At 41.0% G+C, this 23,697-nt stretch overlaps 9 protein-coding genes across 9 annotated transcripts; 3 read left to right on the top strand and 6 right to left on the bottom strand.

Annotated features, from left to right (window-relative positions):
* Positions 1-189: 189 nt before the first annotated feature.
* On the bottom strand, positions 190-2,115 carry SKDI08G2570 (uncharacterized protein; the record flags this gene model as incomplete). Its single annotated transcript, XM_056228599.1, has 1 exon — positions 190-2,115. One exon carries the CDS (start codon positions 2,113-2,115, stop codon positions 190-192), a length of 1,926 nt encoding a protein of 641 aa, XP_056088305.1.
* A 3,962-nt stretch (positions 2,116-6,077) lies between these two features.
* On the top strand, positions 6,078-7,103 carry SKDI08G2560 (aldose 1-epimerase superfamily protein; the record flags this gene model as incomplete). The annotated part of the gene is made up of 1 exon (XM_056228598.1): positions 6,078-7,103. One exon carries the CDS (start codon positions 6,078-6,080, stop codon positions 7,101-7,103), a length of 1,026 nt encoding a protein of 341 aa, XP_056088304.1.
* Positions 7,104-7,301: 198 nt separating this feature from the next.
* CRG1 (S-adenosylmethionine-dependent methyltransferase) lies at positions 7,302-8,180 on the bottom strand (the record flags this gene model as incomplete). The annotated part of the gene is made up of 1 exon (XM_056228597.1): positions 7,302-8,180. One exon carries the CDS (start codon positions 8,178-8,180, stop codon positions 7,302-7,304), a length of 879 nt encoding a protein of 292 aa, XP_056088303.1.
* A 969-nt stretch (positions 8,181-9,149) lies between these two features.
* Positions 9,150-10,331, bottom strand: BAT1 (branched-chain-amino-acid transaminase BAT1; the record flags this gene model as incomplete). Its single annotated transcript, XM_056228596.1, has 1 exon — positions 9,150-10,331. One exon carries the CDS (start codon positions 10,329-10,331, stop codon positions 9,150-9,152), a length of 1,182 nt encoding a protein of 393 aa, XP_056088302.1.
* Positions 10,332-11,409: 1,078 nt separating this feature from the next.
* Positions 11,410-12,984, top strand: SET5 (S-adenosylmethionine-dependent methyltransferase; the record flags this gene model as incomplete). The annotated part of the gene is made up of 1 exon (XM_056228595.1): positions 11,410-12,984. One exon carries the CDS (start codon positions 11,410-11,412, stop codon positions 12,982-12,984), a length of 1,575 nt encoding a protein of 524 aa, XP_056088301.1.
* Positions 12,985-13,282: 298 nt separating this feature from the next.
* SKN7 (kinase-regulated stress-responsive transcription factor SKN7) lies at positions 13,283-15,154 on the bottom strand (the record flags this gene model as incomplete). Its single annotated transcript, XM_056228594.1, has 1 exon — positions 13,283-15,154. The coding sequence occupies one exon, from the start codon at positions 15,152-15,154 to the stop codon at positions 13,283-13,285; it is 1,872 nt and encodes a 623-aa protein (XP_056088300.1).
* A 920-nt stretch (positions 15,155-16,074) lies between these two features.
* SCH9 (serine/threonine protein kinase SCH9) lies at positions 16,075-18,582 on the bottom strand (the record flags this gene model as incomplete). The annotated part of the gene is made up of 1 exon (XM_056228593.1): positions 16,075-18,582. One exon carries the CDS (start codon positions 18,580-18,582, stop codon positions 16,075-16,077), a length of 2,508 nt encoding a protein of 835 aa, XP_056088299.1.
* A 637-nt stretch (positions 18,583-19,219) lies between these two features.
* On the bottom strand, positions 19,220-21,613 carry MNL1 (alpha-1,2-mannosidase MNL1; the record flags this gene model as incomplete). Its single annotated transcript, XM_056228591.1, has 1 exon — positions 19,220-21,613. The coding sequence occupies one exon, from the start codon at positions 21,611-21,613 to the stop codon at positions 19,220-19,222; it is 2,394 nt and encodes a 797-aa protein (XP_056088298.1).
* A 1,258-nt stretch (positions 21,614-22,871) lies between these two features.
* Positions 22,872-23,462, top strand: RPS4B (40S ribosomal protein eS4; the record flags this gene model as incomplete). Its single annotated transcript, XM_056228590.1, has 1 exon — positions 22,872-23,462. The coding sequence occupies one exon, from the start codon at positions 22,872-22,874 to the stop codon at positions 23,460-23,462; it is 591 nt and encodes a 196-aa protein (XP_056088297.1).
* Positions 23,463-23,697: the final 235 nt, after the last annotated feature.

Below are 23,697 nucleotides of genomic sequence, written 5' to 3'. Positions count from 1 at the left end.
TGGAAAAACATATTCTTCCGCTATGGTGCCTTCGCTAAACCGTCCTTTCTGACGCTCTATAGTTGAAACAAGTGTAAAAGCAGATAGCATTCTTCGACTGCTTACGCTAAACTTACTTGAAATTTTAAACTAAACTTATATAAAATAAATTACTTATTTCACTTCATAGGACTATAGTCGTGTTCTCAGTTAAAACAAAGCAAGAACAAAAATACCGACCAAGGTGCTCAAAGCGTTGGTTTTTAGACCTGCAGCAATGCCTTCAGATTGAACGACGATACCGGTGGAGATTCTAGAAGCGATAGCTTGGGAAGTTGGAGCAGCAGACTTGGAAACTGCGCTAAATTCAGTGCTCAATGAAGTTGGCTTGAGAGCTTCGGAGGTGATGGTCTTGGCGTTACAGCCGTTGTCATCGCATTGGGTAACAGTGATGGTGGTGTAAGTTTTTTCAGAAACAGTAGCAGTGGTTGCTGTAGTTTGTTTAGGAGCTTCAGTAGTGACGGTTTTGACGTTACAGCCGTTGTCATCACAGTGAGTAACAGTGACAGTGGTGTATGACTTGGAAGAAACGGTTTCAGTTGCGTCGGTAGCGGTTGGTGCTGGAACATGACACCCGTTTTCATCGCAAGAAGTGATTGTGGCGGTAGTAGAAGAACATGGAACGGTTTTGGTAATTGTGTAGATGTTGCCTCTGGCGTCAGTTGCCTCTGAACAGGAAACCACGACTGTGCTTGTGGCATTTGCGTAGGTTAATGTTGTGGTATAGACAGATGCGGTACCGGAAGTGAAAGCGGTGCCAGCAGCGGCTGAAGAAGTGATTGAAGCGGTGGCCAAGGTCGAGGAACCGACGGAGCCTGAAACTGTGGTGGAGTTGGATACACCTGAGGAAGAGGCACTAGATGATAGGGAGACTGAGCCAGAGACAGCGGCAGAAGTGGATGCGCCAGAGATGGTGGATGTGGCAGCGGATGTGGCAGCGGATGTGGCAGCGGATGTGGCAGCGGATGTGGCAGCGGATGTAGTGGTAGAAGTGGCGGTGGAAATGGATGAAGAAGCAGCACTGGTAGCAACAACTCCATCGTAGTTTAGATAATAAGTGTAAAGACCGGCAAAGGTTCCTTCGGAGACGCTGAAGCCAGAGCTGGAGAACCCAGTACCGATAGCGAAAGAGAATTGTCTGTTACCTTGGGTTGCGGTTAAAACACCGGTAGTACCGTCATAAGAAAGAGCAGTGATGTCAGCGGTGATGGCAATTTGGTTTTTACCAGTGTAGCCAACAACGGGAATAGGAGTAGCGTTGGTCTCAGTTGGGTCAACGGCGAGAACACCTTCTCCCTTGAAGACAACAGTCTGACCAGTAAAGGTGTCTGGGTAGTGTAAGTAGAGGTTACCAGAGATAATGTTGACTGTACCGTTTCCGGAAACAGGCTCGACAATAACATAGGTACTTCCGTTGTCCAGATTTATTTCACCGTTGTTTTCTGAACCTTCATCTTCTGCTCTACGTTCCAAACCGGAGACAGAGCCACCATTGAGGATAGCGTTTGACAAAGAGAACGCGCCAGAGTTAGCATATGGCGAGAAAGTAACTTCACCCTTCTTGGCCTTCGACAGACTCAAAGAAATGTCACCGCTGCTTTCAAAAGAGCTAGGTGTGAAGGAATAGATGGATGCAGAAACAGCAGCCGACTCTTCGGCACTGAAGTTACCCGAGACCTCGAATGTTTCACCGGAGACGTCGAAGGAGGTACCTTCGTAACTTGCTTCTGACTTTCCTACGATCAAATCACCATGAACTTTCAGATCGGATGAAAAAACATATTTTTCACCGTCAAGAAGAGTCAATTTACCACCGGTAGCGATTTCGACCGCTTCGGTTGCAATTACTTTACCAGTGACCGTAAGATCGCCACTGATTGTTGTAGATGGCAGATAAACAGTACCGTCACTGGAAGAAAGTGAGTTGAACGCGGTAGCACTTGCGCTAGAAGCCGAAGAAGTAATGGTACTCAAGACATCGGAAGAAGTGCTGTTACCATAGGATTCTCCCAATGCACGTTGGGAGTAAAGGGCCAACGCTAGAGCAGCTTGGAATTTGTTTAAACGATTGAACATCTCTTTGAAAATAGGCGAGATTTTACCAAAAAAAGTTGCAGAAATGAAACTTTGTTATTGCTGGGTTGTTATGACAAGCAAGTATAAGCATTGAATGATTGAGTTGCAGAACAAGTAACAATGAAGCATAGCGAAGCTTTTTATATTGCTTCTTGTATGCTTCTTCTCGCAATTATTCGCGGACTCCGAGCATATGTCTACGGACCGATGGTGAGCTAGTGCAAATTTTTGTGCAGGCATTTCTATAACAAGTACCCGCAAAATCTGCAAGGCGCGCGTGTTTGGTAAGCAGGAAGGGAACGAGGTGCTACTTCGCAAGACATCCTACCACGAACAACAGCAGGACACTTCTACGTCATACAAAAGCGTGCAGAACGCGACTAAAGCTGGCTGGATTGCCACAGAAAAGCTGCCCGAAAACAGGAGCTGACTCTACCGGATCACCTTCGAGATATCACTATATTTGCCATTTCACACACCGGAGAAATGGCTCGCACTCTCCACCCAGAATGGATATCGCAGTGTGGCAAGAAAACAATTATTATTTCGAGTCAAGATTTCGCCAGCTATTTTTTCGAGAATACAGCAATTGTTTGTCCCCTGTCTCTTTGATCGCGAAATGCTTCTTCTATGTTCCTGGAAACGCACGGCTACCTCATCTTACGGCGACGCGAGCGGCATTGTTTTTCCGCAGGGAAGTGGCTGACAAAAAGACCCTGTAAAACGCCTTTCCGCGGGTCCATCATATCAAAGCCCAGGACTTCTTCCCTGACGAGAGTTTTAGTATCTCGTTAAATGACCTGTCGCCAATTCTCCAAAAAGAACGTGTGACGCTGTCCGAACTATAAAAACATAGCCTGTTGACTTCAATCGTAAAAATTCTTGAGCTTGTTTCACACCTATTTGCCCACAAACAGAAAAACGAAAGAAAAAACACAGTTAACCGGTACCTTGCCACAGCTGCAAAACTTCGTCTTCACCGAACGGACTACGCAGTCGGTTCCGACCAAAATTCACTGTATGTGGCTGTTTTTCTGAAGTTTGGATACTTTGACCCTATTCTGAGATTTATAGAGCGCGAACTTTTCCGCTTATGTCTACATGTTGTACTTCTTTTCAGGTTTGATGTGAAGACATGATCGCACTACCCTATCTAGAGAGCGAGCTGTAGGCTTGGAGGCTAGCATATTCTCAAGAATCGAATGAGTGGTCCTTTCCATCAGACACCTTTTCGGAATATACCTATCTTATACTATACTCAAGACGCATTTTACCATTTAACGGTGAGCGAGCGCATATTTCGACATTAAAGCGCCCGATTTTGGTGCTGAGTATGTTTGCATAAAGCGTGGCCCGGCTCATGTTTATTGTGACGTTGGACCAGCCTGTCATCCTTGAAAATCTGATGTATTGTCTTATTCGTGACGGTTTCTTGCAGCCCCATCCGTTAACGTAAAGTACTGCTCTGGTGCCGCGACTGGAGCCACAATACGTAGTCGTAGACTTCCTGATAATGTGGCATGTATCCTGTGCGCAGAACAAGTTCCTACACCTCGCTTCTAGCGTAACTTGGACTTTTTTCTACTGTTCAAGATTCAATAGATTGCATTAGGCACCCATATGCTTTTCAGCAAGGACAGTGTCTCCGTCAACCTTGTACTTCTCGATGTTTCTAAACATTGTTTTACTGCGATTTGCCATCTTAATTTCCCCTTCAAAGACGACTAAAGAACTTGAATCTGCTAATATACTTATATACTAAGAACAAGAAATTGGGGGTTGCCAAACCATACTACGTTGAATCCTAACTTTCAACTGTCAAATCTCAGCACTGACAAAAGAAACCCCCCTACGAGCTTAAGCGCAGTATATTTTCCCCTTCGCTCCACCATAATCGGCGTTTTTGTCCTAAGACTCTACTTCTTCTCTTTATCGACATATGCATGGAAAAAGAAAAGACAACGTCAATAATGTTGTGAGAATCTATAAGCTCAAGGCTGCATGATAGTCTTCGAGCAGGAAATGCAAAATAGGCGTTCTTATGTAACATACCGCTTCAGGCAACAGGCACGCGCGAAAAATCATTATGTTAGAGAATGCCGTGGAAAAACAAACGGATTATCTGTAAATCGACTTGAAGATCCTTTCTAAAAAGAAAACCAAAAGCTGCCGAGCATTATGCCTCTATTCACTGAATATGAAAGCATAGAACCAAACAGACTTCTATTAATATATGCCTGCGCTTTCAAAACGTGCATTCCCTTATCTTTAGCAAAATAAAATAGGAACTGGTAACTAGTATGTTGTAAAAAAAAATACATCCTTAGGGAACTACCGTCTTACTGACATCATCATTGAGGTTGTTATTATCGAGTGGGGGTTGTGCCTATTGGTTTGGCTTCTTGAACGTTGACTACAATGCTTGCTCTTCCCGTTGTTCAACATTCCGTGTACGAAAGGGCGACGGTTACAGAAAGCTCGGAGCCGCAATCGCCTGGTGGGTTCAACTGCATTTACCAGCGAAGAACGATTGTTAGTTTTAGGAATAAAAGAGACTTTGTTCTGCTCCTCTTGATTGAATATCTATGGTTAAATATCCGTTGTCATTATACAAAATGTTGTCAATAGTCTATCTTTTTTTTTGCCAACCTAATGATCATCTTGACGAACAAACAGATATAAAAAACTGCTATAATTCATACATTAATGACGAGTTTAATTATCAAGCGAGGAATGCCAAAATAACCTCCTTTCGCAAATCCTTCAATCATAAAGATTATGCAAACGAAGCTACCTGCAGCTTGGTTTATTTGGTGGAAACTTCTAGTTATCATTGATTCAGTGATTAAAGGCAAGAAAAGTGCGGATTTCGTATGCACATTTCCACAGCTTCACTTCAGGATCACATTCTGTAATCTCCGCTTAACAACCGATCTTTACTCTGAAGTGTTTAAGTCTAACTTATGGTGAAAATGACTTAAAGCGCAAGCCCTTTTGGTGATTTATGCTAAGTGACTATATCAGAGTGTACACGCCACTTCCATATCACTTGTAAAACGCATATAAATGATGTTTCCGTTTGGTGAGATTTTGATCTCTATATGACTGTAGTTTTGAGTCAACACTGCATACTTTACTTCTCAGTTAGTACATGCGAGACCTGCCTTACATGAAATATGAAATACGAAAGGCACACATTTTGAAAATTTCATCAACATTATTGTTGAAAGCAATTCAAAAAATCACACGCGCTCACAGCTCTACTTTTTTTTCCCTTTTGATCGAGACAATGTGATAGCAACATACTGCGAGAGTGTGGTGGTGTCTTTTAGAGTTCCTTTTTTGGGACGGCATTCTCTTGTCGCACCCCATCCAAAAATATTCAAAGAGCAGTCACCGAAATGACCTTTACTATCATTTCGCAGCCGGCATTTTACCAATGTTATTTGAGACCTTAGTGACTACGATGGTTTTGTACCTCGGAATTTTACAGTAAACTACGAGATCACACGGAAAACGGGCACAGGATTGTGAGAGCCTCCGAAGCTTCTTTCAACAATTGCTAAGCTAAAAAAATCTTCTCTACTATATCTGAGCAGTTGATCCTGCTGGAAGGAACTGGAGGCGATGGACGATGGAGGGACAGAAATGTGCTACGAACATATAGTGGTGAATATACAAAATGGAAAAATTGTCGCATAAATTTTCGGTGCGGCGAAATTCTCGGGCACCAAAATCGCGCTGCAACTAAGGATTATACGTGACAATGGGAAATTTTCCTGAGAATTAGTTACTGGCGCAGACTCTGAGAAAGAGCACAGAAGTCCCACCCCAGTTTAAATATTCATGCGCGTGCATGTCTGAATAGCCTGGGGTATAAATGAGAAAGATAATTAGAATGCGATGGTCACACTATATGGTATGCGGTGAGCAGAATCCGTCATAAGGCACAATAAACGATAATGACAAAAAGTAAAAGTGCTGACGAATACACAAGTGTCGAAATTGGTGATGCGGGGAGGTTTCAGGCTACTATTTCAGAACTTGGTGCTACTTTGCTCGATTTAAGAGTTAACAATCAATCAGTTGTCCTAGGGTATCCGAATATTCAAGATTATGTGTCAGATGGCTACAACTATATCGGTGCCACTGTTGGTCGTTACGCGAACCGTATCCACAAAGGAGTGTTCACTTTGGAGGACGGACCTCATCGGTTGACTGTTAACAATTGCGGAAACGCAAATCACAGTAGTATCAGCTCTTTCCATCTGAAAAAATATAGAGCCTCTCCGGTGGAAAATCCTTTCAAAGATGTTTATATTGTCGAATTCACGTTGTTGGATGACCACACGCTACCTAATGAATTTCCAGGGGATCTGCAAGTTACCTTAAAGTACACATTGAATGTTGCCGACATGACTTTGAACATGGAATATCAGGCACGACTCATTCGTGGAGAGGCTACCCCTATCAATATGACCAATCACACATACTTCAATCTGAATAAAGCTAGAAACGAAAAGTCCATCAGTGGTACAGAAATTAAACTTTGCTCTAACAAATCATTAGAAGTGAGCGAAGGAGCGCTAATCCCGACCGGTAAGATCATCGAGAGGAAAATTGCCACTTTTGACTCCACAAGGCCTACCATTTTGCGGGATGACGGCCCAGTTTTCGACTATGGTTTTATTGTGGACGCTAATAAGGATTTGAAAACGGCAGACTCAGTGAGCGTGAACAAGTTGGTCCCCGTTTGCAAGGCTTATCATCCGGAATCACATCTAACACTAGAGGTCTCGACAACAGAACCAACTGTTCTCTTCTACACAGGTGACAATCTATGTGGAAAATTTACACCGAGGTCAGGATTTGCCGTTGAACAAGGCAGATACGTTGATGCAATCAACCGATCTGAATGGAAAGACTGTGTTCTTTTGAAGCGCGGCGAGGTGTATACTTCAAAAACTCAGTACCGCTTCGGAATGTGAATATGAAGTTGAAATGTTTACATATACAATGTTGTCCTGTAAATAGAATCTTTTATAAAAATATGTGTGCAATGAGTTACAGCAATACTGTCAAGACTTCTTTGTACTGCTAAGATCAGTATTATCTTTGAACGCCAACGAATAAATTCTTAAGATTCTAGTAATGCTTTAAGTACTCTTCGGACAGTTTGGAAATATTTATCCTCCTTTTCTACATAAATAATAAAAGGTGGACCACTCTACCTTCAAAGGCACATCCAAGTTATCACAATGGCAGACCTCTTTCAACTCGTTAACAAATATATCCGCAATATCCGGTTCCCCAGGATGGTTTCCAATCCAAGAAGAGTATAAGCTCCAACTTTTCACGAACTCTTTGAATTGGTTCAAAGTAATAGTCGTCCTCCAGAGAAACTGATTTTTTTCAGCAGTTACTGTTGACGTGTCCGTGTCCGAAGGACTGTAAATTGTCACCTCAATATCCTTAAATTGATCTGCTAATAAAGTCCGTAGTTTTTCACCACCGTAATTCAATAGAATTTCCCTTTGATTGTCGTCCAGGTATTTACCCATGTAATCCTCACTCCAACCATACTTGTAGTATACATCTAAGGCTTTTGGACCAAAATCCACAAATTCCGGCTGAATATAAAACCAAAATGCAAAAGTTCCATCACTTCGTAATATGGAAGAAACTTGCTGGAACAGCTTTTCCAAATTGCACCAATGAATGGCTTCTGCGCCAATAACTGTATCCACAGTTCCTGGCTGAATGCTGGATAAGTCCTCACCAAAAGCATTGATAAACCTAATCTTCCCATCTAATTTACGGTCATTTCTTCCTTTCTCAGCAATGGAGAGCATGGAAGAAGAGGGATCAATCCCAATGACTTCCTCAAAATAAGGTTCGAAGAGAAAAGTTGCTTTTCCTGTGCCGCATCCAATATCAACCAAACTTTTGCATGGACCCTTGTGAAATTTCATTACCTCACTTACTAAAGATTGGGGATAAGAGGGACGCACATTATTGTAATGAGTAGCTTCAAAATTTTCGTCTAAATAGCTAGTCCTGGGCATTCTCAATTAACTTTCTTTGCAAAAGACTGCCCTAAAGAAATACTGAATGTCAGAGGCCTCATTTCGTCTTGTTCCTGTGGTTGTGTTGCTTATATACCCCCTCCCGGCTGCTAAATATAGACTGCTAAATATAGACTGCTAAATATAGATCATAATGGACCGTTTTTGAATTAGTGCTTTTCGCTGTTAAGTTGGTTAAACATTGCTACCAGTAACATCTACTACCTAAAAGTAGGTCAGTTCTATACCTTCTTCATAAAAGGAGGAGGTGAACATAGACCGAGTCAATGAATCACTATAAGGGAAGCCATACTATTATTTCATTATATACATTGGAATTTTGAATCCCTTGAACACTAAGAATTGCTGTGAATAAGTCTTTTTTTCTTTTTTAGCTTAGTTGATTCTTTTGCATTCCTAAATGCATTGAATTAGTTTTTCACGTAAAGGCAGGTAGTTTGCTTCCCAATAGCAAAATCAGGTTATACATCTAAAGAACTTTGTGTAATGAGAAGAAAAATACAAGGATATATCATAATTTGTCAAACTCAGCTGCGTATTCCACAAATGGATAGCTAATGTTTTGGCCCAATTTCATATTGAACACTATTTTGTCTCGTAACTGCTAGCGAGAGAAATTTTGCCATACTATAGGGACTTATGTGGAAAGTCATAGTATTTGTTTAAATTGTGATATTTTGTGGGGAGGTTTCTGCAGAATCAGGCCAACCATCTTCAGCTACGCTATCACATATGAGCTCATCTTTATTATATTCTTTATTAAAATGATCAAAAAAATAGGAAGCCCCACGGCAATTGGTGAAGGTCATAGTAATATTTCAATGTTTGTTAAGTAATAAATAAATCTAATAGGAATTGTAAAGTTTGTATCTATATGAATAAAGTGAGAGAGAAAAACAGATCTTTAAAGAAATCGTCTTTTTTTTGTGTTTTTGCTTTTATTTATCATCAGTTCAAGTTAGCAACGGTTCTTGACCAGTTGTCGTACTTGGTTCTACCGTATTGAATGTCAGCAATCCATTGAGCAACTTGCTTAGTCAATGCACCACATTGTTCACCAGGCAATAATGGAACATGAATATCTTCGTCCTTCCAGCCAATCTCCTTAATAGGTGAAACAACGGCGGCGGTACCTGAACCAAAGGCCTCTATTAGTTCGCCTTGTTGAGCTCTAGTAGCAACCTCAGTGATGGTGTAATAACGTTCGTTGACGTCCCATTCTTGAGGATCCAATTTATCACGAGCCAAAGTTAAGACAGAATCTCTGGTAACACCTTCCAAGATAGTACCGTCCAATGGGGCAGTAACCAGTTCTTTCTTTCCGGTGACCTTGTTGAGAAAGACAAAGAAAACATTCATGGTACCCACTTCAGTGATGTTCTTTTCTGGACCGAACAACCATAGATTCTGCTGGTAACCTCGTTCAGCAGCTTGCAATTGTGGTAAAATACATGGGGCGTAGTTAGCACCCAACTTCTTGTCACCAACACCACCTGGCCAAGCTCTTGTGGCATAGTCTGTTGCTTCGAGACGCACAGCTTTGAAACCGGTCTTGTAATAAGGACCGACTGGAGAAGTAATAACGTAAAGAAGAGCCTCGGAAGGAGTGCCAACACCCAAACCTTTGGAGGTACCAATCATAGTTGGTCTAATGTATAAAGAGTAACCATTTCCCTGAGGAACAAGATGCTTATCTTGCTCGATCAATTTTCCTGTAAGCTTTAGTAACTCTTCAGAGTTGAAAGTTGGTAAACAAATTCTAGCGGCGGATTTATTCATACGAACCATGTTCTTGTCGGGACGGAACATGGTGATGGTATTTTGAGGAGTCCTATAGGCTTTCAAACCTTCAAATAGCTCAAATGCATAATGGAATACACAGGCCGATGGGTCGAGAGATAAATTACTGTAAGGTTTGATGTGTGGTGTACCCCACCCTTCCTTGGCGGACCATGGAATGGTCAACATGTGGTCTGTAAAAGTTTGGCCGAACACCAATTCTTCATTTGGTCTTGGCTTGGATGGATTTGGGTTCCTGGTGATTTTCACTTTGGAGGCATCCAGTGGAGCACCGGTGGCTAGTGTCCTGATGGAGAATTTTCCCAATCTCAAAGAATGTTTTTGTAACATATTTTAGTATGTTAAACTCTTAACTTACTTGCGCTATTAAGGGATGGAATTATTAACGGGAATATACAACTACCACTAGTACTAGTTCTCTTTATATTGCCAGATTTTTTTTCAAATATTTTTCAAATGTCAAAAATGCCGGTACCGGTACCGGCATTTTTGAGTAAGAAATTTGAGTCATATTAAAGTTAAGAACAATAGATTAACAAAGCCTATAAGTCAAATGGAGTGCCAATTGGCCAAGAAGAATGGCGAGAAACTAGCATGTAAATCTGCGAAGAGCTATTAAGAGCCTAGTGTCTTACCGACTGGATCGCCCTATCAGCTGTTGATGCGGTTACTATGTAGTCTCAAATTGTACGAAATGTTCAATATTAAACTTTCTCTCATTCGATTCGATAACATACTATATTGTCAATACTTGAACACTTTTGGCAGAATGTACTTTATTCAATACTCACAGGTATATGTCATCAATTGAAGAGGGTGGAAAAGAGAGAGCACCAAGCGATTTGAGCTTGTTTCAAGAACATTACCAAAGTCTAATGGGCCTGTACCAGACGACCACATCTCTCAACTAATAGAAAATAGTCATTCAAGATTGCGGCTTTCCAGCCGACTTGTTACTTTGTAGATCAGTGATTTTATGCGGGTTTGCTTGTTGAAGAGATCTTGATATCGTCGAGAGGCTTGATTGTACGAATCTCGTAAGAAAGAGTCAGATATACAGATTCTTTTCTTCACCTCTTGATAGAAGTTTACAGTCTTCTCACCCTGCTTCCTGGGCGAATCCATTTCTATGTTGGGTACTTTTCGGTTGTGCAGTTACATCCTTGTCCCATTTGGACCAACGTAGTATCGCTCAATGTTGATTATAGTCACGTATTTTGTTAGTGTTATCTTTTTATTTCCGTGAATTTTCTATTTGAGTTTGATGAACTTTTCTCTTCGTATTATTTTTCAATTTTTCAGTTTTTTTCTTTTGATACTATAATCATGTGAGTGTCCATTAAACAATAGAAAATAAATAGGTATATTCACAGGCATACAGATAGATAAGGCAAGAGGTGGTACGATAATGGCATTAACCATCAAGATAGAGACTCTTAACGATAGTGATCAACCTGTAGTGCAAGAGGGCGCAGAAAACGGCTCTAATTCTCGAACCCCCACCTGCGAAGAAATTTGTGATGACGTAGTTCTATTGTGGAAAGAGGAGCCTGGAACAGAAGATGCTACGATCCAACATCTTTATGATAGAATTGTAGAGAGAAATCGAATGTGGAAATTGAGTGCTTCCCGATTTCGGGAAATATTAAACCAGCATCACCTTTATGATACGGATCTAGAGACGGTGTCGCTATATAAAGAAAATATTCATTTTCCTAAAATCCTAGACTCTAATGCTAAGGTTAAGGTAAATTTTTTAGATGATGAACGTGGCAGAGGCCTTTTCGCTGAGAAGGATTTTGCCAAGGGCCAAATCATTCTGAAGGAAAATAAGCCTATCGTGTATGTTCCACCGTTGGACAAGCTTTTTTTTATTTCTAATGGAAAAGCTTGTGCTCGCTGTGGCAAAGCCTTGTACGATTTGACTCAACACAAAATTATGGTGCATTATCTGGATTGTGAAGTGTGTAAGGCAATTTGGTGCAGTGAAAAATGTAAAAAGGCGCACGCTCCTTTACATGAACTTTTGTATCATTCATGGAGATCAAATAGAATTGATATTCTCCATGCAGGCAATTGGAAAAGATTTGTTAATTATTGTGAGAAATACTGTTTTACGGCTGCCTTTTCCATTGGTCTTATATATGGATCTATGCTCTTAGATACCACAGGAGAGGTCAGAGAGCAATGGAATAAATTAGCAAGCGTCTCACAAAGAGTAAGGATCAAATTAAGAGACGCTAGCGGTATAGGCAGTACGTTTAATTTGATGAATGGCACAACAGCGCACACCGAAGATGGATTTGATAATAATTCCAAAATGAGCGCTGAGGAAAATATTGATGACGAGACTGTTTGGGAAAAATGCTACGAATCATTTTGTGGCGCATTCCCTAAGGCTTCTGAAGAAATAGATTTGGAGAAGTTTTTGACCATGATCGGGACGTTTAATATCAATCAATACAATGGGCAAATGTACCTTTGGATATCCTTTATAAATCACGACTGTGAACCAAATGTTTATATAGAGCAGACAGAAGAACATGAGGAATTGAAATTGCACGCAAGAAAGCCGATTAAGAAAGGAGAGCAAATTTGTATTACGTACGTTAATCCTTTGCATGGGGTAAGGCTGAGACGTAGAGAGTTGAGAGTTAACTGGGGATTTTTGTGTCAGTGTGACCGCTGTCAAAATGAACTATCCACTTTCGAAAGAGTTCCTAATTTGGAAAAAGAAAATACGGATACTAATTTGACTGTGGAGAAAATTGATTCTAATGACAGTGGTGAAGATAGTTTTAAGAAATCAACTGGCAATCGCAAATCCTCAATGAGGGAGGCCCAACCAGATTTAAAAGAAATATTGAAAAATGGGAAAGAATTCGAACTGGATATCCCGGAAACGGTTGATACGCAAGGTAATGTTCGAAGGACTTCAGTTAGATTTGACTCTAACGTTTCAGTTGCAGTAGATAAAAGATGAAATGATACATATAATTTAACGCATTGTTTGTTATTGTTTTCCTGTGATATATATTTATATATATGTATATATAAGAAGTATAAGAAAACAGGGAAAAGAAATGATAGTGCGTTCAGGTTAGCAGACGAAATTAGAATTCAAGCGTTTGATATATAACTGAAAATAACTGAAGGAGTAAAATATTGGAAACAACAACTCTAAACGATCACAAAATAAATACAAAGAACTCCAACGATGACCTAAAAATTAAATAAAACTCCTTCGTTAATTTATCAGCGCTAACCTATATGCCGAGAAGTCACGACAGCTGATTTTCTTGAAGTGTAGACTGTGGCAATTGCGGGGTGGAACCCATTGAGGAATGTGGCACTGTATTGATTTCATGTTCCAAGTTCGGTATAGGCACGTCTGATCTGGCACTAGCAGCGATGTTGTGGTGCTGTTGCTGCTGAGTATGGAAAAGCTGTTGCTGCTGTTCCTGCTGTCCTTGTTGACCATGGTGCCCGGACGATATGGAAGCACCTGGGGTAACAGGTGTTGTAGTCGACGGATTATCTTGCGGTAACATGGCTAATGAGTGTTCGTTGATTGTGTTAGGGTTAGAATTGGCTGTATTAGTATTAGAATGTGTTTGTGGTGAAGAGTTACGCGGTGGTAGTTGCTGTTCACACAAGGGAATACGGTCTTTTAGGTAACGTATAAGAATAGAATGTAAATCGTCTCTCGTGAATGGTTTAGCCAAAATATCGTTCATACCATGCTGTAGATAGGTGATCAAATCTTGATTCATAATGTTACCAGTCATGGCAATGATGGGAGTTTCGTTATCAAAACTTCTTACGATGGATGTAGCTGTGGCACCATCCAGATTGGGCATAACAATGTCCATTAGAACCAAATCGTATCTGAATTTTTCCAGTGTTGAAATGGCTGAAAGGCCGTCGGTAACAACCTGGACGGTACAGCCATATTTCCGTAGAAATTTCGAGCAAAGCTGTATGGACACTACGTCATCTTCTACCAGTAGTACATGGAATCCTTTTCGTAGGGTGACAGTGTTTGCTTGAGCATTTGGTGTAAGACTATTCTCATCGGGCAAACTAGGTAGTTGTAAGGATACTGTAGATGTCGCTGGAGAGGCATTATTAGTGTGATTGCTGTTGCCATGGATAGCCGCGATAGCTGCCGGGTTGTTAGCATTACCCGTTGCGTTTTGATTTCCATTGTCGCCAAATATGGGAACTTCAATACCGTTATTTGCCAAAGTGGAGCATAAGGTGTTGAAATTATTTAGTAAATTTTCATTTATTGTCTTAAACGTTATTAAACTTTCGATCACCGTATTATATTTCGAATTCAACTTCTGTAATTCAACTTTAGTGGCATAACTCTCCATCTTGGACATATCTAACTCCTTTTGAAGTTTGTCTACCCGCCTTCTCAAATTTCCGAACGCATCTTTACTTACAGTGTTGCTTAATAAGAGTTCTGTGGTGGATTCATTTAAGAGAGATCCAGAAGGGTTGTTCGGGTTGGTACCTTCACTATTGAAATGCAAAAGGGCCTTTTGAGACTCGTCCAACAGTACTTTCCTTTGAGCTGGGATTTTCCTTTTAATGTTATCAAGGCCCTTTCCGTAGTGCACTCTGAATTCCGGGTGCTGAAATTCCCAACTTTGTTCGCCATACTTGCATCTCTGTCTCTCTTCAGGGCTTCTCTTAACCTTATGAAAGTCGTATTTATTTAACTGCCTCACAAACGAGGCAAAATTCGAATGTTTGAAATGATTGGGTAATATATGCGTAGTGAACTTCCCCGTGTCCAAGACAACAAAACTTTTACCGTTCTCAGTCCAGGTCACGATATCAGGATACTCGTTATTTTCCAGTATCCGGAAAAGCTTTCTTACAAACTCATTTGCTGGAGCTTTAGCACCCGTACTGGTGCTACTGCTATTGATGTTTCCACTAGGTTGCTGAACATTATTAGCCTTATTATTCATGAGCACCATATCAGGAGAGTTATTCGGTTGCATCGTGTTCATCAGTCGGTGCCCGCTCTGCAACAGGTCCATTCCTAAGAGGTCTGCAGTCGAGCTATTTTCGGTTGTGTTATTATTGCTATCACCGGCAGTTTTATTAACGTTGCTATTTATAGTGGAAAAGCTCATGGTCGGTTATCTAACTAGAAGCAACAAAAAAATACAAATACAACAATCGAAATAAAGAGAAAAAAAATAAAAACTTCTATAACAGTCCGTTAATAATACAGTAATTTCGTTGTTTTTTGCCAGCCTTCTAGTGGGACAGAAGGTTTTTTAATGAGCGAGTTTTGCGGATGACCCAAACACAGCAGTAAGCCTAATACGATGTTGAAAGGTAGTATTGTAACCAGAAATACCTGTACTGTGCTAGCAAAACTACTTGCAAACGATTTAAATCCTAGAAGCGCTGTCAAACTTGGGAAATTCGATGGGGTGACAGTGAAGTCTGATAAAGCTGTCCACTTTTAGTTGATGGTCCAAAGAGAGAAAAAATTCAAGAATTTCGGAAAATCCACGTAATGCGCATCGACAAGCCTTGACCTAATTTTGCAGCAACCCTTTAGAAAATTAAACCTCGTATTCATATCTTAAACCTATTTTCTTTTACCAAACACCCTGTTTAATTGTTAAAATGAAGCTTTTTTATAACATCACTGACGATAAACCTTTTTTTCTTATCCCACTTTAACAATAAACCTAAAACCTCAGCCTATCAACCCTAAATATGGCGGGATGAGGGGATAAATGTCAAACAATAACGAACAGTAATAAGAATATATTGCAAAATACCAATGAATTATAAATGTTAAATTTGTATATCGCACTTAGCCAAGATCTGGCAGGAACAACTTATTTTTTTATAGTTTAAATAAAACCAAAATACATACTTACTTTCCATATATATAAATAGAAGAAAAATGGTTGAATAAAAAGGAAAAAACGATTAGGAGATACAAAGTAATAGAAAGTAGAAACAAAAATAGGAAATTTGGAAGAAAAGGAAGAAAGGAGAAAAGAAAAGAGAAGGGGCAGAATATTGGGGGCAGTCATATTTCAAATCTACCGCTGACAAATTCGTCATCCATGTGTTGGTCGCCGTCGAAATCGATGTGGGAATGGCTGTTATTCATGCTTTTCTCTTGGCTGAAGCCATCGTTGATGTCCTCGTCCCCGTCATCATCGATGACATCTTCATCTGGGGGCAGGTTTGGATTTCCCGGGATGAAGGAACCCGGCTCCATAAAGTATGAGTTTTGCAGGAACTTCCGGTTGTTATTGACGTGTTCATCGATGGCAGATTCATCGACAAAGGTGAAGCCGGCAAACTTGGCTTGCATGGCAGGAGATAGTGGGGTAGCGGTCATCATAGGCTGGTGCTTGTTCATATATGAGGTTGAAGCCGTCGTGAATTCCGGGTCAAAGTTTGAAGTATCCGTTTCCGAGATTAAATGTGGTTTGAATGGAGGTGGAATTTTTTTCTGCTTCAAGGCCTCCCAGTCGATATCGGCAAAGAAGGGATGAGCTCGTAGTTCTCTCCCGTCGTCGATAGCGCCCAGCCTATGCTTGGGATTTCTGTTCAATAATCCCTTAACAAAGGACCTCCCTTCCTGTGATAGCACGTCTCTGGGGAATTTGACCTTACCGAATGCAATTTTTTGGTACATTTTTTGGTTATTCTCAGCAAAAAAAGGTGACCAACCACAGCACATTTCGAATATTAATACACCTAGTGACCAGAAATCGACCATTTTAGTGTAACCGGTTTCGTCTAGTAACAATTCTGGTGCCAAATACTCGGTGGTACCGCAGAAGGTATTTGTTCTATCCTTCAAATCGGCTTTAGAAAGACCGAAATCGCAAAGAGCAATGTTACCATTGGCATCAAGTAGGATATTTTCGGGCTTTAAATCTCTATAAACGATGTCGTTATCGTGCAAATGTTCCAAGGCTAGGACTAACTCAGCAATGTAGAATTTGGCTCTATCTTCAGAAAAACGGCCCTCTTTCTGTAAATGCCAAAATAATTCTCCACCACTCATATAGTCAGTAACCAGGTACAAATCTGTTGGTGTTTGGAAGGAAAATTTCAATCCGACAATGAATGGAGATGATTTGGACGCAGTAGTGACTAAGATATTTCTTTCACCAATAGTGTGTGCAATTTCATTTTTCTTGACAATAACTTTTTTCGAGAGGACCTTCATAGCGTAAATTCTTTGAGTGTCTTTCTTCTTGACCTGATAGACTTGACCAAACGTCCCCCTACCCAGTAATCGAAGAACTTCAAAATCCTGGGGACCATAATGTCTTTTCTTCGTTTGCTTGTAAGTCCATTTAATTAGGATATCTCCAGACACCACTTCATCAATAACACGAGGCTTCAAATCATGCCATTGGTGTTGGGAGGCATGCGCTAAATTATGGATCATTGGACACAGTCTAACTTGACCTAGAAACATATGATCGTGAGCAGCATCGTAGACAGAAATATCTAACTCCGAATGAGATCCCAGGACATCGAACGTTGTTTTGTGATGCCATATCGGATGCGAACTATTATTGTTTGGACCATTTGAAGAACCTGAGGAAGAATTGGAAGAACGTTTGTTGGACTCAGTAGCCGTAGAAGAGTTTAGCTGATCCAGCTGAGAAGATGATCTGTGTGTATAAAGGGGTTTTCTCTTCAAATGCTCTTTTATTGATGGCAACTGAGGACCGTTCCAGCCACTGTTGTTGTTGTTGTTGTTGTTGTTGTGATGCTGGCTAGCGGCGTCAGGATTGATGTTTTCGTTGTTATTGTTGTTACTATGCTGGTTTTGATTATGCTGGTTTTGGTTGTCGTTATGACCACTTCCCAGTGATTCAGGGCCATTGGAAATAAACTCTGAACTTTCGAACGTACAAACGACATAAGGTTGTGAATTCTTTGACCTGGTAACCAGGTCACGTGCCTCTATTATCGTGACTTGTAGCTTGCCCCTAGGAACGTCAGTATCTGGACCATAAGCTGCAGCAGCCTCTCGTTGACTTATAGATAACGAGGAAGTGGAAGACAGTAAGCATTTGGTGGTGGAACTCGAAGAAAAGTTATCGTCTGCACAATTTTGTGAAGAATTGCCACCGGTATTAGTATTTGCATTCCCAGCGTTCGCCTCCCCTTGCAAAGTGGTGATAATTGTGGGCGGGTCATTATTATTGTTATTGTTATTGTTATTATTGTTATTGTTACTGTTATTGGCCGGCGATATCCCATCATTCATTGACTTCATTTGAAAGAGAGCGTTTTCCGACGTTATTCCCGTGGTACCCATAGCGTATAAGTCCTGACTAATAGCAGTGGTGGGTGTTGCGGTTTGTAAAGTAAAGTTTGTGAATAGGGCGCCGTTATTTGATGAAGTACAGGGGCCACTAGACACTAGTTTACAGGGGTATCCGTTATTACTTTCAACGTTGTTGCCGTTGTTGTTTTCGTTATTCTGTTCATTTGGATGTTGATGCTGAGAGCCAAACCTGGTATCTTGATTAGATGGTTTTGATGTAAAAAAGTTCATCATGTTGTGTTTTCTTTACTTTATTACCTGCCTATAGCTTTAGCGTTTCTGACTAGTATTTCTTCTAAGCAGTCACAAGAACAGTCGAGTTTGTATTGTCCCTTATTGAATAGATGCCCTTGGGTGATTACGTGAGTATGGGTAAATTTTCGATAAAAAGCGAAGAGGGGCAACAGGGAAAAAGGACCACGAAAAGGGTATAAAACAGAAGACAGCAGAAAGCAGAGTAAACTTTCGGGAACTGACGCAGTACTACTTGTAACTACTTCCAGTGTCCTTTCAAAGAAGAAGAGAAGTAAAAGAATAGAATAAAAAAAGAGAATGTGAGCGATCAGCGAAATGGATGAGCTGAGCACAGAAATCAAAGTTATATTGGACCCGTCGTATGAATAAGAATGCCTTCGATGATCGGAATATGCAAAAAGAACCGTTATCTTGAGTGAACCGATCCACCCTTAAGCAACAAACGAAACCGATGAGAAACAGATAACAAACAAATAAGCTTTTGATTAAGTTTATACTTTAAAAGCGAAGTTTTTTTTTTTTTTTTTACGGTTTTACCGAGGGTAACAAAATTCGTTTATTATGTGTTATTGCCGGTGCCATCATATAAATGCTGTAGAAGTCTAATTAAATGGCTTTATACAAGAATGAGATTGATAATGGGCGTGCACTCTATCATGAGTTGTGCACGGTCATTGATCCCCACGCTACCTATAATGAGTACATCCTTTTTTCTTGTGTTATTGGAAGCAGACACAAAATTATGCTCCTTGATGTGCACCGTTCCATGGCGAGGCAGCGTGTGTCCGTTGATGGCTACCACTCTGTAAAGAAACGTTGGGGAATACAGGCTTGCTGTAGTATCACACTGCTGGGAGTAGATATCCCGGCGGGATATGTTGCGGAACGTTGATGCTGTGATTAACTCTCCGTAGTGGTCAATTTGATAGATCTGTATTCTCTCAATATTCAACCTTGACCGGCCCCCAAATGTCTCGAACGTGATGGTTTCGTTGTCTGAGATTAGGGGGTTCAATTGATGCAATCCAGGAAGGTCAAATATCAGTTCAAATATTTCAGTGGTGGCCATGATCTGGCACGTACTAAACTGGGGATTGGACCACCTGCTATAAAATGCAGGTTCTAGTTCAATTGCACTGTAGTTTTGCATGTGCGCAGGTTTAATCAGTGTGGCAGCATATCGAGTGTCAATCTCAAATAACCTCCTAAATTTGCTTAAAATCGGTGAATACCAAGAGTCGCCATCCATTACATGACTCGGTTTCATCGGACATATGCTGGGGACTTTATCATTGATTTTGTGATTGAGGATTGCATCTGTAGGCGTTTCGTCCGGCTCATCTTGAGTGAAGATTGATTTGGCAAAGCCCACGATCCTTCCCCTTAATGTGTTCTCTTTAGCTTCCAGCTCTTTATCTCTTTCATAGCAGGCCTCCAAGTGTGACGAATAAGTAAGGTCGCTAAATTTAGCCTTCCGCTTATAGTTGGATCTCACCTCTTGCGACAACCACATTGGATGAGCTTCTGTGCTAAAAATTACATCGCTCGCACTTTTATGCAGTTCGTTGTCTTCGTCAAATAATAAATATAAGTACTTTAAACTTTCGCTCAAGACAAACGTTTCCATTCTGTCTTGGAGTTCACCCGTGATGATATTTTGGAAACCCGCAAACCCACAGTTCGATTTGAATCGCTGTTTCAAATCCCTTAGCAAATGGACACCAATATTTAAGTAGAACGGATCTTTTGTAGCCCTATATAAGTAGTAAGTGGATTCGAAAAATTCGGGTCTCAATGGGTACCATTCCAAAGGTATAATGGCATTCAAATCAAACGATTCCAGGTCCTCTGATGGGGAAGATGAGAGAGATTCTGGAGGGCTGAAGTTCCACCTTTCAGGTATACCTCCAAAGGTATTCCATATCTTCAAAAACATCAAATGCTTCGCAATGGCATCGTCCAAATCTCCTGCAAGTACTTGCAGACCGGGGAAAAATGCACTTAGAGAATCTATCCAGGGAACAAACAACTGACCCGTGTCGGCCATTATATTAGCAAAAAACCAATCGTTTTTACAACTAGTTCTCAACGACTCGTACGCCACGTCCCAAATGTCCATCAAGTCTGAGTCATCAAATAGCACGGCACCCTTTAGGGCGTATTCAAAAAAGGAGTCGATGGAGGCGCCCACTCCAGTCATGGGAGTGTATGGAGTCAGTTTTTCTGGATGGAAAGACATGGGCAGTAAATCTAAATGAGTTCTGAGTGACCAAGTCTTGTCAAATGCATACCTGGTCACCTTTTCATACTTCGAATCGCCTGTCAGGTAAGACAGTATTGTGAACTCGAACACTGGACAAGCCATGGCTGCCACATTATTCTCTGCCAGTAAGGAATCTGTAAAATCAGGGAAGTTGAATTTCTGTTTAACGTTTAATCGCGGTACAGGTAACCCAGTATACGTCAAATATGCTGGCAAAAGCCTATCGGCCATATTCCGCGCCAGACGTAATAGCGAGCCGTCGTATTCGTTCCCTAAATACACTGCCTTTGTTAGATCTGTGGCATATTGATGCGATGAAAGCAGCGATCCAATAACACGTATGGTAGTTTCGAAGACCTGTACGGTAGCATCGACATCGAAGTCTTCATCAGGGAACGTTCTTTCAACGAGTTTGACCGCTTCTAAAAACCGCGGCCGGTCTTGCAATACGGCGATAGTAGTCAGCGAATCTATCAAAGTGATAGTAAAATTGCCCAATAAATCATTGGTCACCCGATCGTTAGGGTCCTTAAAGTTTCTCTTTTTGGGCACACACGAAATGGGCTTCACCTCATCAAATGGGTACCCATGCTCTAAGTAACTGTCGAAGCCAAAATAGAACAACTCTCGTACTTCCTGCTTGTAAGCCTTAATTTCCTTAGCAGTGAATGAGTATGTATAGTTTTCGCACGATACTTGTTCCAGTTGCAAAACTAGTACTAGAAGCAACCATAAGCGAAAAACCATTCTAATTCCTCAAACGAAACCGATTCATGAGAATACGAACCCATCATTGTTGCCCTTGATCTGTTAAAATACACGTCATCTAAAACGCGTCCTTCTTTATTGCTCACCATTAATATTTGATAAAACAAGCCAACAACAAAACGTTACCCGTCCCGGCATACGGTGAAGAACCAAAAGCCGATAGAAATGTATGAATTTGATATTGGCGACTATGTTGACGTACCACAGCGTATTGGCTCAACTTCATGGAGTCTGCCTTTCCTGCTATTTTATGGTGATGCTTTCTTTGACCATCCGCTTCGAGACGGCCATACATCCATACATTTAACCCAGACCTTATTTGCATCTTAGATTTTTTTTCCGAGCATTGCGAAACTGCCTTGTTATCAATTTTTTGGCCGGCCTGCAACACGGAATTTTCCGCCTAAATCTTCCTTCTCTTCCCTCTTCCCCTCCCCCCAGCCGAGCCTGCGTCCGTCCTCTCCTAAGCTTTCCTCTCTGACGTCTCCCGCTGGAGCTTCACTGTTCCAACGTGGATTCTAGCTCGGAAGTTGTTCTGTGACCTGCGGGAGTGGAGGAAAGTTTCACTTACTCTTGGAATTTGCCAAACCAATGCATTGTGACCCAGGTTTCCGTATGGTTTGGCTAGCGCAATGGCATGGAGTTTACACTTCTCTAGGACTTGATGGTCTTTGAAGTTGCTTCATTCCACTAGTTAATAGAATATGTCAAAGCATTACTAAAAAATTTTGTTCTTGTTTCCGTTTTGAATTACGTCGACTAAGTATAACAATAGATATACCACTATTGAGAGAAGATGGCTAGAGGACCGTATGTTGATTTATAGCTAAGCAGGCGCAATGTCGCTAGGCGGGATATGAGTTTTCTTTTGCAGACAAGAGCCTTTGATGATCGGTGTCTGAAGCTTCTTAATTATGGTTATACAGACAGAAGACGGTATATCAAGAGGAAAGTTGATAGGAAGCTTTTTATCCATGCCAACTAATTTTGCTACGAATTCAAGAAGTTTTTTACTAACAAGCGTGTTTATTTTTATCAAAACAATTTTCCTTTCAGAAAGAAGCATCTAAAGAGATTAGCAGCTCCACACCATTGGTTGTTGGACAAGTTGTCCGGTTGTTACGCCCCAAGACCATCTGCTGGTCCACACAAATTGCGTGAATCATTGCCATTGATTGTCTTCTTAAGAAACAGATTAAAGTACGCCTTGAACGGCCGTGAAGTCAAGGCTATCTTGATGCAACGTCACGTCAAGGTTGATGGTAAGGTCAGAACCGACACCACCTACCCAGCTGGTTTCATGGATGTCATCACTCTAGATGCCACCAACGAGAACTTCAGATTGGTCTACGACGTCAAGGGTAGATTTGCCGTTCACCGTATCACCGATGAAGAAGCCTCTTACAAATTGGGTAAAGTCAAGAAGGTCCAATTAGGTAAGAAGGGTGTCCCATACGTTGTCACCCACGATGGTAGAACCCTCAGATACCCAGACCCAAACATCAAAGTCAACGACACTGTCAAGATCGATTTGGCCTCTGGTAAGATCACCGACTTCATCAAGTTCGATGCTGGTAAGTTAGTTTACGTTACCGGTGGTCGTAACTTGGGTCGTATCGGTACCATTGTTCACAAGGAAAGACACGATGGTGGTTTCGACTTGGTTCACATCAAGGACTCCTTGGACAACACTTTCGTCACCAGATTGAACAACGTTTTCGTCATTGGTGAACAAGGTAAGCCTTACATTTCTTTGCCAAAGGGTAAGGGTATCAAGTTGTCTATTGCTGAAGAGCGTGACAGAAGAAGAGCTCAACAAGGTTTATAAACAGTTTCAAAGACTTTTATCTACCCTCTTCGCCTTTTGTTTAATATAAATAAATTCTAAACCAACGCTATATGTATATATTTGCAATATATGTGTATATATATATCAATTATAAAAAAAAGTGACAAGCATACATTTATTATATTTTATGAAAAGGTATGACAAGTGCGCCCTAGTAGAGACGGAAGAACAAGACTGCGATTGTCGATGTGAATGGACTTTTTTTGATAATATG

The sequence above is a fragment of the Saccharomyces kudriavzevii genome (assembly GCF_947243775.1).
Source record: "Saccharomyces kudriavzevii IFO 1802 strain IFO1802 genome assembly, chromosome: 8".
In the NCBI taxonomy this organism is placed as follows: Eukaryota; Fungi; Ascomycota; class Saccharomycetes; order Saccharomycetales; family Saccharomycetaceae; genus Saccharomyces; species Saccharomyces kudriavzevii.
Note: the sequence above shows the minus strand (reverse complement) of the source record. Positions and strands in the feature narration are given on the sequence as shown.